The sequence below is a fragment of the Solea senegalensis genome, linkage group LG15, assembly GCF_019176455.1.
Source record: "Solea senegalensis isolate Sse05_10M linkage group LG15, IFAPA_SoseM_1, whole genome shotgun sequence".
In the NCBI taxonomy this organism is placed as follows: domain Eukaryota; kingdom Metazoa; phylum Chordata; class Actinopteri; order Pleuronectiformes; family Soleidae; genus Solea; species Solea senegalensis.
In genome coordinates, this window is record NC_058035.1 from 7211921 (window position 1) to 7232346 (window position 20426).

The following is a 20426-nucleotide window of genomic DNA, read 5'->3' on the forward strand; positions in this document are numbered from 1 at the left end:
AACTTTATTTATTTCTGGATTTACAAACAATATGTCCAATTGCCTTCACCAAACTGACTGAGAACCAAAACCAGTAAAACAGTAAAATAAAGTAAATGTATTTCTATGGCACACAAAACAATTGCTGTGTGAAGTGTTCACACATCCCAGGATCGAGGGAGAGTGACATGAATCATGGCGGCGTAGTCATTTGTCATTCATGAATGAAGTAGAGAAGTTGAGATTGTCACTGCTGGCTCCAGGTTTTCATCAACAAAGCAAGACAGACGGCAGTAATCCCTAGAAAAGCTCTGTCACTTAACATTCCGGGTCCTTCGGTGTATTTTGTTTCCATTTTGAAACAGACGAGTGTCTCCTGAGAGGTTCTTCTACTTCCCATTAGGTGGCACAACAACCATTGTGCTCAGTGAGTGGATGTCAGTGTTTACACAGTGCTGCACAATCTGTCATCTGGGCAGTATTCCCTGCAAGCTGGAAAAAACAAAAACAAACACGGATAGCAGACATCTCCACACTCCATCTAATGTGATTTCCCTGCATCTACTGTAAATCCTCAGTGGTGGCCAAGACAAGTTTCTGTGCTCACTAAACCAAAGGAGTCACTGCTTAATTCGTCACACTGCTATGTTTGTCTTTAGAAACGTGAATGCCTTGAATGACACTCAAGAATGTTTGAATGAAGAGGATTTCTCCCACAGTCCAAAAACATGCAGATTAAGGGATTAGGCAAAACTAGGTGTGAGCATGAGAGTGGATGGTTGTTTGTCAAGACTGGTGACCTGGTCTATGTCAGCTGGGGTTGGCACCAGTGACCCTCACGTGGAGGATAAAGTGGTAGAAGATGGTTGGATTTCTGTGTGAGGACGTACCAGCTGAGTGTGTGGCAGTGGAGACTGGAGTGCAGAGGCTTCACTGGAGGCTTCACTGGAGGCATCGGAGGCTTTGGCTTCATGACCTTGGAGAGCAGATGCTCGTGTGTCAAATGTATTTTCATGGCAGGAAATGTTGAATACAATATGAATTCAGTTGAATCAAAATTGTGTGTAAAGTGACTTCTAATGTCAATGTAATGAGGTAGTGGCTTAGCCGGATTCAAAGACATCACAAAACATTTTATGTAACAACACTGACGCATTGTAAGAAGCAAACAATTAAGAAAGAATTTCTGGATGCAATTTTACCTCTTTATAGGACAGCTGGCTTAAAGCAGGGTATGGCAGCATGAATGGCTTTACAACCTAAAGAAAACAGTTCATTTACTCACTGGAACAATGCAGACATCTGATTACAGACTAAAACATATAACCTAGTAATAATGGTAAAAAAATAGTACTGTTTGGTGAGTAGATTAAAGAGATTACCTGTTGAATTTTTGATGGCTGGTGTACAACTGTCTTTGGTATATTGGGTGGCTGAAACAGGCCAAAAAAAGTTACCCTTTGACTTAGGTTTAATAACAATAATGGTGTGTTTATAAGTTATTTCTCTGGAGTTTATTGCATGTGTGGCTACAGGCCATACCTAACTCAACAGGCTACCCAGTTCCTAGTGCAGGCTTTGGTCATCTCCCACCTTGACTACTGCAACGCCCTGCTAACAGGCCTCCCGACCTGCACTGCTACAGATGGTCCAGAATGTGGCGGCACGCCTGGTCTTCAATCAGCCTCCAAGGGCACATGTCACCCGTTTGTTCATTGAGCTCCACTGGCTACCCTTAGCCGCCCGCATCAAATCCAAATCACTGATGCTAGCCTACAAAGTGCTTCATGGGTCTGCTCCCACCTACTTCAATGCTCTCATAAGGCTTATGTTACCTTTTGACTACTCCGTTCATCAAAGGACCGCACAAGACAATCCAGACTCTTCATGTGCCTACCGAGCGCTACCAGAACAGGGGTGTCCTTGTCTATCTTCAAGAAGCTCTTGAAGACCCAGCTCTTCCAAGAGCATCTTGTGTCCTAGCACTTACCCTACACCCCCTCCCCTGCACGATCTCCTTCTGCACTTGGATCCACCTCTGCACTCTCACCCTCTATCAGTCCACTGGTCCTATCTAGTGGAGTTCTTTCAAAGACTTCTTCTATGTAGCTTATTCCTTTTTTTTTTAAGTCACTTTGGATAAAAGCGTCTGCTAAATGCTTAAATATAAATGTAAATACAGACCATTTGCTATAAGATGAAAAACTAACACATACAAGGTCGGTGTAAGTGTTTCACTACTGTGGTGCTGATGCTCCTGGATGAAACGGTGACCTCACCACTGGTGCTACAGGTACGTTGTGTGCTCAGTAGCAGACGGTAGAGGTGTGCAGTGCGAAGTGGGCGACGACTCCACAAATCTAGGCTGGCTGGTGACTTGGTCCCGAGGCACTGGATTTAATTGTCCTGAAAGAGGCTGGAGGCATCTATACAGAAATAAACACAGAAGTTCAAATTAAAAAAAAAGGTCTTGTCTTAACTTCACATACTGAGGCAGAACTTTTTTTTCCGAACCTCTTTACAGGACGTCTTTTATCAGTGCAGCAGCAGCAGCAGCAGCAGCACACTACTATGATCACCAGCAGAAGTAAGCCAATGCCACCAGCCACTAGAATCACCGTCATATTCACTGCGATGCACACATATTGAATGATTACCACTCAAGGAGTAGCATACATCACATGGACACATTTCTTCAGACCAACAGGGGAATTTCATTCAGTCATTGTACGTCTTCAGAACAGAGCACAATTGTTTAAGGTTCCATGAGAAATCTATTCTGAGAATGAATGCATTAGCAGGAACAGACACAGTCATGTTTAAAACATGATGAATAAAAAGTGAAGCAATAAGGAGGCAGAGACGGGGATATGATATGATATGACGACCTAGTGTTTACATGTGCTCATAGACTCACAGAGTCTTGCAGTTTGAAAAGTGAAGCTCAGGAAGTGGTAAAGGACGAAGCAGTTAGTCACCAGTGGGCAACTCTGCTGGTTGAAAAAGATCTGAAGGGAAGTCAAGTGGAAAATTAACCGACACTAAGAAACATTTTTATTTTACATTGATGGTCTTTAATCGCTGTAAAATGTAATATGCCACAGCGTATTCTCAAAATGTGTTGTTTCTATAGTTATTATTTTCATAAGTGATGTCTTGTTTCTTTTTTACCGTCATTTCCTGTTTTTAGGTTGGTGCTTTTATTTTGATAGAGTGTAACCGGATAAAGAGAAAAAAAGACGAAGCTGCGGATAGTTGAGCGTTCGCACGGCATGAACGGGTCTATTTAAAGTTCAAAAACGTTAAGAAAATGTCTTGCACCTGGCTGATAAGGGCACAAAGCTTGTCATCGTTTCGTTTTAATGTTGTGCTTAATGCTTAATAGTAATGTTATGTCCTTTTATAGTTTTGCGATGTTTTAGTGTATTTTAAGCTAGCAATAACGTTGTTTTGGTGCGATGTAGGATATGTCTGTCGATCTGAAAGGGACAGTTATTTTAATTGCTTGTTTGGTAGTATAAATAAATTATATTTATTATTATTATTAGAAATTATTTTTTATATATTTTTGTGTGAATTAATAACAATTTCTGAGGTAAAAAGCTGTAAAATGTCAGTTAAAATATCGAATTTTAAGTTAAATATGTTTGTTTATTGCACTGTATTCTGAGGTTGTCATTGAGCTAAAACAGGTTAAAAGGAATTTTCTGTTAAAGGTTAAAAACACACTTTTTTTGATATTGTTGAACATTACAAAGTTGGTAATACTTTATTTTTGTTTCATTCTATAGCTCTTACGGTGTGTTCAATGGACCAAAGGTTTTAATGGAGCCACGTTATCATCTATTCAGCTCAAAAATAAACACTTGTGAGCCATCAGTTAAAGAGTTTGACCATCATTCAGCCGGGGACGCTACACAACCCCCATGTGGAAGATAAAGCGGTTAGAAGATGCATTGATGGACACATTAGTGGACATCAGTGTGATTGATAGCTTGCAACGTCCAATAGATGCAGAATTGGACATTATTTTTGAATTTTTACATACAATCTATGCATAAGCACACACTGGACCGTACTTGGAGGCTGCTCTTTGCGTGGCTCCTGACAAAACGGTGGAAGCCAGCCGGGGTTGCAATGACACTTACTCTCGTCGTCACACACCTGTCAGACATCACACTCACAGTCAGGTTTACAGTTGTGTAGCACAAGCACTCTGGTGTTGTGAGATTATTCAAGTTTTTACCCCATTATTGCTGCAATTATGAGAACAGTCACTAGAGGCGTACACTTTGAGGGTTGTAAAGTCTTGACACTCCTTGCTGTAGCACACCTGAGACACAAAAGACACTGAGAAGTAAGTAAGTGGAGGCTTTTTTTCTTTGTTTAGCAGAAACAGAATATTTTCTTACCTTGTTGGTGCCACACTTGGTGCCAGTAGGTATATTACCCACATCTTCAGGGAAATCAGGTACTTTTGTTGCTTCGTTGCACTCTTGTCCATTTGTTAAAGTGTACATGGATTTCCTCTTTGTCACAGGAAATTCGTTGCCTCCAGAGCAGAAAAGTGTCCCGCAGTATTTTTTTCTGGAACCAAACACCACAAACTAATGTTTTTACCAAATAATATCACCCTTTTTCTATGCATGTGACAACAAGAACTTCAACTACATGTTAATGCAAATATCTAATAAGCCAATCAACTTGCAGCAACTCAGTGGATTCAAGAGATGTAAGTTACACGATAGACACGGTAGCTAATCTGAGTATTTCAAAGACTGCTAATCTACTGGGGTTTCAAATAAATACCTAAAGAACTGTTTAGTCTTTTGGCAACGTACCTGCGCCGACATTTCTGGCCAAACCATGTTAATTGGCAGTTTCCATATAGGTAGTAACAAGCAAATGGTGCTACTTCTGCATCTAAATGTAAACAAAGAAAATATACAGTATGTATACAGTGGCTGCAGACAAACAAAACTGTAATTACCTCTATCAGAGATATTAGGGTTTTTTTTAACCTGCATGGGTTTATCTTCAAAATTGTCCTTCTGTTAGCAATTCATTGTCTTTTTGTGTGACCCAAGTATGTTTCCACTATATTTTGGTAAGAATGTAGCCAAAATTTTCTTAGATAACTGTAAAAAAAACTCTGCCAAAAGTAATTGATTTGGTATGTGTATGCAGGATTAACAGATCAATTTTGTCATGCTTATGTAAGCTGATAGTAGCTATAGGCAGGTAAAGTTCTACTCAAATCCTGGATCCAGTCGATCCAGTCCAGTAAAGATTTCAGGTGCGCGTACCTAAAACGCAGGTGACAAAATGTCTTCCTTGGCGGAAGTCTGCACTCTCATGTTTTTTACCTGGACCCCAGAGTTTTTTGCAGTGTTGCCGCTTTGAGGGACACTGTCCATCGTAGCAGTATCCTTTTCCACTACCGCAGAGCAGGCCATTTTGAGCATAGACGTCAGTCGGACAGGTGGCAGAGAAGCCAGTGCAGTTTTCTGCCATGTCGCAGTCCCTTGCCTTCGGTCGGCAGACACTACTTGTGGGTTTCAGCTAAAGGGCAGAAAGAAACACAGATGGTGATGTACCATCTACTGAAATACACACAGTCAGACAGTGTCTAGCTGTATGGTAACACATTGAGTTTCAGGGTGACTTCATCTAGAGCAGGGGTGTCAAACATACGGCCCGCCAGAGGGTCCAATCTGGCCCACAGGATGAATTTGTTAAAATCTCACACTAATCTAAACCCCGTGACTAAATGTTTGTGCCTTTATAGATCCAGTGTGCTGTGTAAATAGTACATTTAGGCATGATATTGTTGAAATTGCACTTATATTTCTCAAGAAATTTCATGTTTTGTAAAATTATCCTTCATTAAATGTAAAACAAAGGAGAAAAAACAAAGGGGTTCTTGTTGTTCATAGGTTATTATGCTATTATTTTACTATTTTTACTGGTCCGGCCCCCTTGAGATCAAATTGTGCTGTATGTGGCCCCTGAACAAAAATGAGTTTGACATCCCTGATCTAGAGGATAGAGTGACTACGACTAACCTGGCAGTTTTCGCAGCACTCTCCCTCTGCACACTGTGCTCCTTCAGTAAGTCTGCAGGTCGCGGCAACGCAGCAGCGATTTGTACATTCCTAAGAGACAGACAGAATATTGTGGTTCACTTTCACGTATGTGTGATCATATTAGTGTGACCACAACATACACAGACCCTTTCAGTGCCACAGTCACACTGCTCTCCGGCCTCCACGAAGGCGTTTCCACACACTGGGCCTCCGTAGATGCGATCAGTGGAGGGTGTATTCAGCAGACATCTCGGTTTGTAAGACTGCAAGAATTCATCCATCTCCCTCGTACTGCAGCTGCTGAACAGGTGTGGAGGCACGGGGCTGGAAGAAAGAGACAAAGGTATTATAAATATTAGCTTTACCTCAGGGTCATGAATAGAAAGATGACATGTCGTTGAGAAACTCAGCTCACTTGGCTCTCGCTGCCATGATACAGCCTGTTTCTGTTCTGTTCCCACCACACAGGCAGGTATTCGTATCATGGTTCATGCCCAGGTTATGACCCATCTCATGGGCAACAGTAACAGCCACCACTATGAAATTATTGTGATTGTCCTGTGAATAGTTGAAACAGCAGATTAGGAAAATCTACACTACAAGACACCTTTCATTTTCTTTAGTTTCTAAAATGTTTTTGATAGCAGACTGCAACAAACACCGAACTCCTCTCACTCCTCTCTTACTCAAACATGTCAGGGAACCATGGTGCCTTCTTCTTAGCATGAATTGAAAGTGTTCCCCTCAACATACAAAAGCCTAGTTTTGGCTTGTAGAAATGTATTGGAGATTAACGCACGTTTTCAGGATTTTTAAGTCTTTTTTAACTGATCTACAGTTCGCCATTGTTCAGTTTTCCAGTGACGACACTCAGAGCAGGTACTAAAAATCTGCAGCTTTAATGTGAGTATACACCTTTGAGCTAAATATACTTACCTGATTGATTCCTCCAGACTTCAAACTGCACATTGTACTGGTGACCGCTAAGCCGACAGTTGGACCATCAAAGTCCACACCACTGCATGAAGAAGAGAAGAGTGACACTTTTTTTGGAGACCAGATGGTTTTTGGAGGTGTTTCTGCTGCCATGAAGTCTCACACCAGTACAGTTGCTGCGTCTTACGTGATCAATTGTGCATTGTCGTGTTTGATCTTCGGCAGCAGGGTGCGCTGACGCCACGCGAGGAAGTTCTTGAGGGTCACATTGGCTACACTGCTGACCACTATCTCATCTCTGTATGACCAGATATATACGCCCACCAGCATCACACGAAATCCCAGTTGGTGATACAACTACAACACAACAGAGGCAGTCAACACAGAACTGACAAGTGTAGTTTTATGCAGGTAAATAATAAACTGTCAATCACAGAAATACATGCTGCTCTCACAGGAAGCCACATTTTAGAATAGAGTAGAATGAAATAGCCTGTTACTGTACTAGAACATGCAACGGAATTTGCAGTGTTTTGTGATTATGTGATATTTTTTTCCGGCTTATATGTGGAGAGTCACAGTTAAAGTTAGATTTTCGCAGTGACATTTCATTCCTAAAAAATGGCCGAGTTCAATCCAATAAAGACCAAATAGTAGCAGGACAAGTGTGATGTTGAAAAATCTAAATCTTCTCTGCATCCGATTAACATGAACTAAATATTTTAGTCGTTTTTAAGGAGAATTGACATGGTATTAAGCTTCTATACTAATGTGAAGTTATATTCTGGCAGTTTTTTAAATGTTAAATGTTACGTTAAATTTAAAAACAGAAAGAGAACACACCCTGTCCACGTGGTTTGCTATATCAAGCATTCTGGTCCTGAGTATATCCGTACTGTTAAACGTCATGTACTGCAAATTAAAAAATAATTTAATTAGCAACGCAATCAACACAATCATGAGTGTCTAACAGAAATAAAACATAATCATGAAGTCAAACCTCAGTGTGGTCGGCCACCAGAACCAGCTCCACTGTCATGGGTCTCACCATGTAGTCTTCGGCCTCTGCGCCGCTTCTCTGAATAACACAAAGATATGAACAGTGTCTGGGTGGTTGTGTCTGTTTTAGAAAGTAGGTGTACTGTATATTATGTGACTGAGTCTTTACCAAGCTACTGAGCTGGAACAGTCTAGATGGATAATCTCCATGACCATAGAAAGTGGTCGTGTTTCCATGAGAGCAGGTGCTTCTCCTCTTCCTTCTCAGGTGTTTGTAGTTGTAGACCATGTGAAGGCCCTCGTCCCTATGAGCGTGAGAGCTTGGCGTGTCCTCCTGCTGTCCTGCCTCGCGACTGACCAGAGGTTCAATGAGGTACGTCTGGTCCCAGAGAAGCAAAATACCCCTGGAATTGTGGATGGAATGGACAGAATTTCAGAGTGAATAAGAGAAGGCTGAAACACATTATCTTCCATCAGCAGCATAAATATTTCTCATACAGATGACAAATAAAAAAGGCCAAGAAGGAGATGTTTTTAGCCTTATAATGTAAAAAGGTCAAGAACAGGTGGAGGATGTAGGTTGCGTTCCAAAGCAGAAATAATTATATTTTAGCGGTGTTGCAGATTTGAAAACTGCAGCATTGGTGGTGACAGGTTTAGATTTTACTCCCTACCTTTATTGACACTAAAAGTTATTTTATTGCAAGCAGAAAATACCCTCCTCTTCTTTGCAAAGGTAATCTTGAATCCAGCTCCATATCCAGATCACCACCGTATTTCCGTGTCCCCCCAAAACCAAACAACATGGGCAACAGACTTGAAGAGAAGAGCCACTTCACCCCCCCACCCCAATTTTTTTTTAAACATTTCCAGAGATAAATGAGTTATTTGATCATCAGACCATGGTTCTGAGATATATGTCTCATTCCCACAACAACAGAGGACGTTGGGATTGAAATTTATTTTTTTTAAATTGAGTTTGACGTCAAGGTTCCTTCAAAGAAAATAAAAGCCCTGCACTGCTCTTCACTATGTTTATGTCAATTATCAACACATATTTAACACATTTTTATGATTAAAGAAAAATGGGTCCAATTTAACCCAACTCAGCAATAGAATGTGAATTAAACAAACTCAGCATCATCATGATTTGAAGTGTATTCTTCATTTGAAAAAATGGGTGAAACAGCCCTTTAATTGAATTAGTCTCAAGGACTGGGTTCCAGGTTTCCAGCACTACATGCTCTCTAACTTTCTACATCGACCGATCGTCCCTTTGGTTTGGACACGCTGGCCACGAGTCACAGCAGGAGACTTTAAAATCTCAAATCCTCTTGTTTGAATCAATTTGCTTCTCTATTTGGGGGAAACAATTACCTTTTTGCAATTAGCTTTAAAATGCATTTACTCACTTTATTCCAGAACATAGTCTCACACTGGCAGACGAGGCCTCCACCCCCACGATGTGTCCATGGTAGTAGCAGTGAACCTGAATATTTGTCAGATGATTAATGGAGGGATTTCACAGTTTGGCTCAGATATCAAGTATCTTGAGCCAAAAAATATATACATTAAACAACCTCTTATGTGGAATTAACTGCAAGTAAAACTTATTCAAAGTAAATGTATGAGGTCAAAACTAAGTGGCAAGTCAAAATGCCATTATTATGAGCAATGTACCCCGAGATCTGGATTCGTTGTGACTTGAGTGCCTTCATCTGAATGATACATCACAGAAAAGTTCTTCCCAATAAGATGTCTGAAAGAAAAACAATAATACAAAAACTCAATGACATTGACAGATATATATATAAAGTCACCACAGGAGGTGTGAACAGTACAAAAACTTACATGTTCCGTTCCAGATGCAGGGTGAGGTTTTGTCTCTCGATTGTCAAAGAGTACTGGATCGTATCAGGGTATTTCTACAAACACAAGAGACCCACAATGCATCCTTTACAACCATGGTTCTCAAACTGGTGCACGTGTAGCACCAGTGGTACGCGAGCTTCCTCTGGTGGAGGAAAATCAGAAATACTTTTTCATCTGTACATACCAGGGTATGTGATCAGTGTGTGTAGAACTTTAAACAAATAACAACAAAAATAATAATCAGAATCACCTATCTCTCGCTCCATCTTAATCTAATTTTCTCTATACCCTTTTGTGAAGTATATGTGAGGAAGAGTAGAATGATGAGAGCAAATGATCTTATTGGGATTAAATCGATATCGTTGGTGATAACAGTGTAACTGGCACTTGGTAGAAGAAGGAACAAAAAAAGTGTGTGTGTGTGTGTGTGTGTGTGTGTGTGTGTGTGTTACCTGATGTGTAGCAGCATCGTTCATTCCAGATGAATCCTTCAGTCTGCGAGGTATCACTGTTTGATACTTTGTCACATGAGGTAGAGTCCATAAACTGACCACAGTTATTCCTGCGTTTACATAAAGAAAAAAAGAAAGGAAGAATAACTTTACTTATTTTGAAAAGTGCCATATAAAAAATTAAACTTTTCAAAATACAGAAAAAAACGTGCTTAAAAAGTCAAAAGAGACACGTATATAAAGTAAATGTAACAGTCAGTCAATAAAACCTAGTAAAAGCAGGAGATAATAACTGTTTTTAATAATAACTCTTTTTTTACATAGAACTTTTCAAAATTAAGTTACTAGAAACAAAAAACTTTCAGACACTTATATAAAGTAAATACAGTGCAAGCAAGAAAGAAAGAAGGAAAAATACTTCTTTATATGGACCTTGGAAAATTTGGAAAATAAAGTTACTAATTGTTTCACACACACAAAAAACTTTAGAAAATTCACAAAATTGCTTACAAAGTCAAAATAGTTTACATTTAGACACAAATATTAAAGTAAAGTAAAATGTAACACAAATATTAAAGTAAAGTAAAATGTAAGAATCAGTCAATACATTCGAGTAAGAAAGAAAGAAGTCGTACCCCATGAGAAGAAGATTATCCATGTCAAATATCCAGCGTGTATCATGTTGGTCAGTTGGATGGACTGGTCATTATGCGCCTGTTTACTGGGAGGATAAATGGAGAAAAATCCCTACATTTTACACAGACACCACACAGGTATCTCACTGGCTTTTGTCGCCATCTACTGTCTAAATAGTGGAATAGTCAGAGTTAAAACCTTCACAGCAGGGGTCCCAAACTCAAATGACCTGGGGGCCACTGAGTGTCTAGTTTGATCAAAAAAATTGGACTATTATTTCAAAAAGTCCAATTGAAATAATAATATTTATGTGACGATGTGTGTAATGATGTGATAGTTCACACAATTTCATAAATTCTGATTTTCTTGGTTGCCCTTTTCCTTATGTCAGAAAGCTGCTTCCTTTCATCTGTACACAATCAAAGGCAACCATGGGAGGGAGGGAGGGGCTCTGACCTGTGCAGGTGTCAAACTCGCGGCCTGTGGGCCACATGTGGTCGCCCCCTACACTATCAAGTTATAACGAGTTATTAATATATGTTTTTTATAATTAACAATAATTTTTACATCATTAATACATTTTAATGTCAACTACACACATTCCCTAGCAGCACAAATGCGTTTACTTTCAAATTCTGTGAAGAATCATAGATGCCATTATATGCTGAAAAACTATGCTTTTTCACAAGTCTGAAAGTCTGACTATTTTTTCACTTGACGGCCCCTGAGACCCCTGTATTCAAGGACCTTGAGTGACTTGCAACTCAAGTGGCCCTTCATCCATCTTCATTCATTTTCAATAGTAAAAAAAACAAAACCTATGAGAAGGTTTTGATAACTGAAGGAGATTAAACCAGCTAAGGGGTGTGGGAGAAATTAGTGACTAAAAAAATAGAAATAATCATAATGACAATTGATTGACAATAAGCAATGGTTTCACCACTATGGATTACATTTTTTTTAATCAATTTACAAAATGCAGATTGAGCTAAATAGAAAAATACTTCATGTGACCACAATCAACAAAGTTAATTCTTACTAAGTTCTTTTGATACTTAAGAGTTTTACTCAATATTGAAAAAGGTGACTTCAACTTCTACCAAAGTCATTTTCTGGAAAGATACTTGTACTTTTACTCAAGTATCCCTTTAGGTAATTTATACAAGACTATATTACTCCACATTACAGTAATATAATGTGTAATTCATATTTCAGAACAGAAAGTGGCAGTAATGAGCATAATACGCTGGTCTGAAGAAGAAGAAGAAGAAGGAAAAGGAAGACGTCGGCGTCATCATTCTGCGTCAAAAGGAGACTCCATAGCACAACAGTCATGTGGTGAAAAAGCATGATATCTTTAACAGAGACCACCGAGGAACAGTCTGAGCTCCCGTTCAACTTCGTCCCGCAGCTCTTTCACCTGCACAAGGACCACGACCTGTTTGAGGTAACAGAGCAACAACGACGCATGTAACGTTGACCCACTGTTGTCGCCGGGTTAACTCACACATAACTGTTTACACAGGATGGAGACGTCCACAGACACATGTATCTGCAAGACCTGTACTGTGTTTCAGAGGCAGAGGACAAGTCAACACCCAGGTACTTCAATACAATGCAATTCAAATGTAGTTCTGTAGCACATTTAAAAAAACAGCCCAAGTGACCGAAGTGCTGTATACATAATACATAAAGCACACAGGGTGTGAAACAATGTAAACCAAAAGCAACATAAAAAAAACAATAAAAACGTATGATATAAAACAAGGCCATATGTTAACACTATATATGTTATCACTTAAACTGACAACTCTTATACATGGTCTTTGAAATCTGGACAGGGAGCCAGCACAGGGCCAATATGCTCATATGTAGCTGCAGAGAATGCAGGGGGAAAAAGATCTTTTAAACAAAACAAAATTTATAAATGTTTTGCTTTTAAGATAATTATAATGTCTGTGTTGTAGAGTTGTTAGTCACCTTCTGACACCCTTTTATCTCTTCTCAGCATATCGCAGTTTGCCTGTCACATCTCCGGCTGCAGCGCCGTCTTCAGCGTGCTGGAGGAGTACGAGCACCATTACAACTCCTTGCACAGACATGTTTGCTGCTCCTGCCGTCGTTCTCTGCCAAGTGCTCGGCTCCTTGATGTTCACATTCAGGAGTGGCATGACTCTCTCTTCACTATCCTTGCCCAGACACAAGACATGGTAGGCAAAAGTGAAAAAAGCTTTTTTTTGTTTTGCTCTCACCCAGTAACCAGCACACGGCATGTATGGTTGTTCACAATTTAACAAAAAATAAATACATCACAAAATAACCCTAAAATCACATTGTATCCACTTAACAAAAGAGTCAGAATAGAACATAGTTCTTGTTGGGTCAACAACTCCAGTGTGCAGTCATGTAAAAGCTCTTAATTTCTCTATGGACTTTGGTGTTTTACAGTTTACAGTTGGAAGATATTGAAGATTTAAATGAGAGTAGATTTTATTAGGTGAGTCTTTGTTTTTCCTTGGGCCCCCAGGGGGCCTACATAGCTCAGGGTGTCAGTACCTCATACAACCTAAAAAAAACTGTGCTATCCCTGTAAACCAGGGGTCTCAAACTTAAATCACGTTGGTGGGGGGAGTGGGGGGGACTGTGCACCTAGTCTGGTCAGTAGGGGACTGGTCAAGTGAAAAATGTCCAAACTTACAAAAAAAAACAACTGTTTAGTAGAGGTGGGTGATAATTACACACTATTTCAAAATAAAAGCATTCCCAAACTCTGCAACATTTTTATATGAGAATGAAATCTTAAGGCTTCAATGATGCCATTTTGTGTGCCCTTCCTTCCTTGTTTCCTTCCTTCACACTGTAGTACCAGTGTTTGGTCGAGGGCTGTGGTCAGAAGTTCAGGACTAATAAAGACAGGAAAGACCACCTGGTAATGATTCACAAGTATCCTCCTGACTTCAGATTTGACAAACCCAAAAAGGACAGGCGGTAAGACCACATCTTGCATATTTTGTCCAGTAGATGGCAGCAAAACACCAGTAGAATTATTACTCTGCAGCTGTCTCGTCAAAGAGGGTCTTTGTTTGTTATGGTGAACAGGATTTATGCCTCTCAATTTAATCTTCTGACTTTTTTTAGCTACAAAATGTTGATAGAATGAGATTTCCTGCTGCTTTATTGCATCCAATAAGTAACTTTTTATCAACCTCTCAGCTCCAATGCAAGTTTTACTTAGTATGTCCAAGCAGAGAAAAGTGGCACAAATTAGTTTCACTCTTTTACTTCTAATTTTTGACATCATCTCTTGGTTCATAGAACCCATGAGACAAAGAAACCACAGCAGATAGAGACAGCCATGGAGGTGGTAGATGATACGTGCGGGTCTGAGAGAGTGCACGATGGGCTGTCTGACCAGCAGGAGCTCGGAGAATCCATGGAGACGCATGTCTCCGAGGAAGAAGCTGCTCAGAACTATGCTGCTGCTGCTGCCGCCGCTGCCGGGGGCGACGCAGGACTTTCTGCTGCACTTCACAGCAACAAGCATGCAAACAGCGAGATGCCAAAACCACAGTACTCCTACAGGTTAGTTTAAAAAAAAAAATTATAATAATATTAGGGTCAGTTTTAGAGAAGATATTGTGTAGTTATGCCTGGGTTAAGCAACTGTTTTTCTGTGTATAATATGTATATATATATATATATATATATGTATGTATGTATGTATGTATGTATATATATATATATATATATATATATATATATATATATATATATATATATATATGCTTGTTGCTTCAAGGACTTTTATACACTCTCCGTCCCCAGACGTAATTAATATGGAAGGATTTTTCTAAATGTTTGGTCCGTTATTGCTTTTCAGGGTTTGGACGTTAGACTCTAATGTTATTGTATTTTGGTTGTATTGTCTTTGTTCATGTGTGTGTGTGTTGCTGCTACCTCTTGGTGCCAGGTTGCCCTTGTGGAAGAGATTTGCAATCTCAGTCCCAGTGTGATTGCAAATCTCTTCCTGGTAAAATCCTGGTAAAGTAAAGTTTAACTCAATAAATATATGTCAGTTAATCTGAGTTGCAAACCAACAGCTGTGTTCTTCTTCTGTTAGAGTCCCTACGACTGTGTGCTTTGGTCACGGATCTGTCCGAGGCTTCAGAGGACGACGGGGAAGGAGAAAATGAAACTTCACCGTGATTGTCTCTTTTAAATATGTATAAATACCCTTGTTTTTGCGAGTGAATGTATATAATGTCATCTGTGGCTTTTAAACTTAAATTAAAATAGCTTTTGGAAAATAATAATAATAATACATTGTTTTTTATCCTATTACACGGCTCACTTTTGTTATTTTTGTTTTTTTTACACACCATACTGAATGCTGCAAGACTGTAAACCGAATCACACAGATCAGCGCAACATTCAGCTGCAAATAACTACGATTTTTGTGGGGAAAAACATGAGCGGAATGACCAAAGTTTACATAAAAATGTTTTAATATTGTACAAAACACCTTTTCTTCCATCACATATAATATATGTAAATTTAGAGTATTTTCAGTCGAGTTCACTACTTATTGCAGGGAGCAGTAAACATTTTTTTTTTTTTTACATTTTGTAATGAAACCTTTGTCTTGGACCTTTAAGAGCTCTTCAAACACCTGTGCAAAACGTTATTTTGAGGTAATTTTTTAAAAAGAAAAAAAATACAAATGACCAGGATTAATGTTTCTGACTTCCTTTGTATCTTTATGGATATATTAAATTGTGTTTGTGCTAATTGAACTGTGGATATTTATTTGAAAAGGCCCATGAAATGTAAACAACAACAACAAAAAAAAACCCATTCACATTAGTGACTTTTGAATAAACTGCGTCATCAAATGAACTGACTGAAATATTTTAACATAAACTAAACCGTTAATTTAAACACTGAAACGAGTAAAAAAAAAACAGATGAATGTCTTGTTTAGAAAAATGGATTTTACTAATTATGCTGCAGAAAAGAACGAATAATTTACCACAAAGAAAAACTTAAATAGGATAGAAGATTAAGGAAAATAGGTAAGAAGTGAGAGAGCAGTTGTGTGTGTGTGTGTGTGTGTGTGTGTGTTCCTTGAACATTTTAAAAGTGAAGCCAGTTTCTTCTGTTTAAAATTTTGTATGAAAAATATTATTCTTGTGCTATTAAAGTTTCCTCTATCAGAAAAAAAGACATTTGTTGTTGTGCATTGTTTGTCATTTTCTAAGTGAAAGCTTAAACAAAAGAAGGAAAAAGTTGTTTTCCCCCTCAACGCTGCATTTCAATGTCACTGTGCGTTAAGACAAGTAGTACATCCCATATGGTCCACGGAAAAGTCCCGGGACAGGCACTGCAGGCCGCGGTGCGCTCAGGGCCGCGTACAGGGACGGTGCGCCCATGGGTGCGTTCAGGGGGAAGGGGAAGGCGAAGGCCGGCAGCAGGGGCTTGGCGGCCAGCTTGAGTTTCTCCAGCTCGGCCTCCTGCAGTCTCTTGGCCTTGGCCCTGCGGTTCTGAAACCAGATCTTTACTTGTGTCTCTGTGAGGCTGAGGGAGTTGGAGAACTCCGCTCTCTCCGCGATGGAGAGGTACTGTTTCTGACGGAACTTCCTCTCCAGAGACAGAAGCTGGGAGGTTGTGAAGGGAGTCCTGGGTTTCCTGTTGTTCTTGTGTTTGCGGAGATTGCAAGCGGCCGGGCTGGGGAGTCCTGCGTGTAAAGTAAGACACATCAAATCATAGAAAACCCAGCCTTATTATTATAATAATAATAATAATAATAATAATAATAACAATGATAATAATAATAATAATAATAATAATAATAATAATAATAATAATAATAGATTCTGACAGAAAACCAAAATGGGAGGCTTTCAAACACAGAACAGACCTGGGCTGTTTATTATCACTATTTATTGAGAAATTACATTAAGGCATAGTGTTCTTTTAAAAAAGTAACCACTCAGAGAACGAAAACCTCTACACTAACAAATGACACAACCATAACCTTCTGTCAGGGATAGAGGACCTGAACTCCTACGATACACCTGCTGCTTCCAGAGGTTATACTCTAACTGTATTGTATACATTTCATCTTGTGAATATGGAAAAAGTGAAATAATTGAACTGCGACTTTAACATTTAAACCATCAACAGAATGAACACTGCACATGTCTCGTAAATTAACGTCATCCAAATTCGTCCTTAACTTTTATTTATTAACTGTTTTTAATAATTAGAAATAATACATCGTTGAACATCAGATAAGGATCACGATCTTATCTGATGAGGCATGAGTCGTTCATTATTATTATTGTTATTATTATTATTTTAATCTATTTATGTATTTATTTTTAAATAAAATCGGAAGTATTCTCACCAAATATATATATATGTATGTATATATATATATATATATATATATATATATATATATATATATATATATATATATATATATATATATATATATATACATACTTGGCCAATAAATCTGATAAAGCTGAAAACAAGAACATGTTTCAGAGTGTAATCATCCAACACTCACTTGTAGGGGAAGCGTATGAAGCCTGACACCAGGGCCTCTTGTCCATGTCACCGGGATCCACCGCCTCTGCTTTAGACCGGTAAAGTTCCCTCGGTGACGCACAGTCGGAGTCGGAGTCCACCGCCCGGACGCAGCCTGATCCAGACCCGGGGGAGTGGAGGCTTCTGCCGGACGGTCTGTCTGAAATGATGGAGTCCACACCGAAGGACAGATCAAGACTGCTGTTTTTACATCTTCTCGCAGGTGACAGGTCCACGTTAGCGGCTCCCTCCTCTGCTGATGAAGTCTCCCCGGGAGCGGTGGAGGGCGGTGATCCCTGCGCAGGATTCATTACGCACGACTGAGGTGCCATACACCCACTTTCCCTGCAGCGCTCCCCCGGTGCAGTGTGAAATCTTTCCGTGTCGTCGACTCGGTGGAATCTGTGACCGTCCGAGGAGGAGGATCATCCGAGGATGCGTGTGTCTGCGTGGTGAACTTCAGGTCTGCTGCGCGCTCGTGCCGCTTCTGTCCATGAAGTGCCGCAAGTTCGCCTTTCATCTTGCCGCCTGCCTATCGAGCTGCCCTGTGTCCACGTGACTCGACCTGAGCAGTTTGTGATTGGTCGTGACCCTCGGTGCTCCCTGGATCATATGATCAGGAGCAGAGTTCTGGGTTCTCGAGGCAGAGTTTGTTGTGTGTCTGCTTAAAGGTTCATCTTGTAACATTTTATTGACAGTAATTGAATATGCTTCTTAGAATATGTTTGATTAAGTGCATTTTATGTGTCTTTCAGTGCATATTTAGAATAAGCCTGTACTGTGTAAATGTACTGGAGGAAAGCGTCTTGTTTTACATAAGGCACCATCTTGCACCACGTACTTAAGTACAAAATTCACCTATCTGTACTTTACTTTGTTATTTATATTTCTAGCAACTTTTACTTTGACTCCACTACATTTCCTCTATCTTACTTAAGACTTTTACTTAAGTAATATTATAAAAAGTGACTTCATCTTCTACCAAAGTCATTTCCTGGTAAGATACTTACTTTACTTTAAGATACTTTTACTCAAGTATCCCTTTGAGGTACTTTATACAAGACTGCTTTTTGTTTACAGAGACCTGGAAGGACAAACCAGAGTGTGAGTTTTGCATTTTGAAGCAGAAACTTATGATACATTACAAACATAGAACTGACAAAGTCTGACTAGTAAGTGTAAGCCTCTGTATTTCCCTGACGCTTGGGAAAGAGTCCTATATTTGTTGCAATGTGTAATCTCACCATGAGATGTCACTAATTCTTACCAGGCATTTAAATTATTAAATGACCGGACATGATATTTAATAGCGTATCGATCAACTATTATGTATATTTATTTTACTCATGTTTAGTATTTTTAATAAGATGGGTAAGCGCGCTGTTACCTTCTCAAAACTCTTTTTTTTGTACTTTACACAACAAAGACACACCACGTTATTTTTTTGGACCCATCCCATTACTTTTTGGGGGGATTTTTTTACATTATTTTGTACATTGGCAATGCTAATTTAAAGTGTACTTGCTTTGGTTTAACAGCCCTCAGCACTGTTTTGATTCACTCCGACTGCTCTCATCCAGCCTCGTTCTAATGCAGCAGCAACAGGCAGCTGCTTTTCAGCCCCAAAAACATGTTCTGCCCTTGAGAGTTCAAAAACAGAGACGGCCGGAGACTAAATATTGAACTAATATTCATCAGGCAGAGATAAACACGAGTCCAATACCCTTGTTGTTTCATGGATGCAGATGTAAATAAGCAACTGGTTCCCATTACCTTTAAAAGGAAATTATGCTGTATGTCAGTGATGAATTTACACATTACCAAGAGGAAGATTTAGATTAACTTTAAAAAAAAGTATAACATGTTTTCAGAATGCTGTGAAAATGTGCACTGCTGTCGAAGGGCCTCGTGTGAAGTTGTGCTGGAGAAAATGTCAACAGTATTTTATTGCTGTTTCATTAAATCTCCCGCATGTAGCTTCTGTTGCTCGCCTTAGGAACTCTGAGTAATTACTGCAGCTCTGCTGGCGCCTCTAAATGTTGTATGCCAGGGTGAGCTCTCACCACCCACACCTCTCTGCCAGCCAATTGCAATAATCATTTGTCCTGTCAAACCACTGAGCATCTAGACTCTTTCAGAGGGAGAATTCTCTTCTGAAACGTTTTTTCGCTGGGTGCTTTCTTGGCATTTTCAGTCGTGCTCCAATCGCTTGCAGCTGCCTCGCTTTACTCGTGCGATGTAGCTGTCGTGCTTCAGCCCTGGCCTCGGTCAATTGTTGCCTAAAATGAGTCGCTTCCGTTCACTTACTTGCACGTTGTGGGATCGTAGACGACACGAGAACAGTTGTGAGGCGCTCACGGGCTTAATAAAGATTTGTGTCAACCCATTTGGCTTAAATGTAACATTTATTTATATTCAGAGGTTACGCAGAACAAGACAGCCCAGCCTCACTACTCTTTTGTACTCGTAAGAGTTATCATCACCGTAATTTCTATTATGTGGTCTCTAATCAAATTATCTATGGCTGATATTGGTTCTATGTTACCCTGTTGTGTTCATTGTGTTGTTCCTTTAAGGGACAGTAAGAAGCCCAAGTATTGTCGCAGAGGCCCTTTGAAGAGGCCCAAATTGGCTTTACTTTGCAGCTCTTCATATCAAGTCAAATCACCGTCAGTGAAACCCAATATGCAAGTTTTTCCTCTCGTATGGGAACTATTGCTGGGCTTGTCTGGCTGTCTGTAGGACAATTGGTTAAATAAAGTTAACCGTTTCTCTCCCCGAGGTACATTACTGCTTTGATCCTGCTGCGCCTGGCGCCTGTCTGCCCTCGCTCCCCCTCCCCTCGCTGTGACAGTGATAGATTGCCGGGTAA

General features: G+C 39.7%; 3 protein-coding genes across 3 annotated transcripts; 1 reads left to right on the top strand and 2 right to left on the bottom strand.

Annotated features, from left to right (window-relative positions):
* Positions 1–417: 417 nt before the first annotated feature.
* On the bottom strand, positions 418–11453 carry adam8a (ADAM metallopeptidase domain 8a). Its single transcript, XM_044046294.1, is given in 22 exon segments — positions 418–471; positions 870–899; positions 902–955; positions 2550–2608; positions 4059–4143; positions 4226–4312; positions 4392–4566; positions 4821–4902; positions 5346–5541; positions 6045–6134; positions 6212–6389; positions 6481–6623; positions 7002–7083; positions 7189–7358; positions 7845–7913; positions 8002–8079; positions 8170–8404; positions 9413–9489; positions 9681–9759; positions 9852–9925; positions 10325–10434; positions 11417–11453. Coding segments are annotated over 22 exon segments (2244 nt in total).
* A 797-nt stretch (positions 11454–12250) lies between these two features.
* Positions 12251–15270, top strand: znf511 (zinc finger protein 511). Its single transcript, XM_044046672.1, has 6 exons — positions 12251–12407; positions 12486–12562; positions 12969–13170; positions 13824–13948; positions 14276–14542; positions 15081–15270. Exons 1-6 carry the CDS (start codon positions 12309–12311, stop codon positions 15151–15153), a joined length of 843 nt encoding a protein of 280 aa, XP_043902607.1. The 5' UTR covers positions 12251–12308; the 3' UTR covers positions 15154–15270.
* A 177-nt stretch (positions 15271–15447) lies between these two features.
* Positions 15448–18003, bottom strand: msx3 (muscle segment homeobox 3). Its single transcript, XM_044046673.1, has 2 exons — positions 17535–18003; positions 15448–16694 (listed from the first exon to the last, which is right to left on the bottom strand). Exons 1-2 carry the CDS (start codon positions 17884–17886, stop codon positions 16288–16290), a joined length of 759 nt encoding a protein of 252 aa, XP_043902608.1. The 5' UTR covers positions 17887–18003; the 3' UTR covers positions 15448–16287.
* Positions 18004–20426: the final 2423 nt, after the last annotated feature.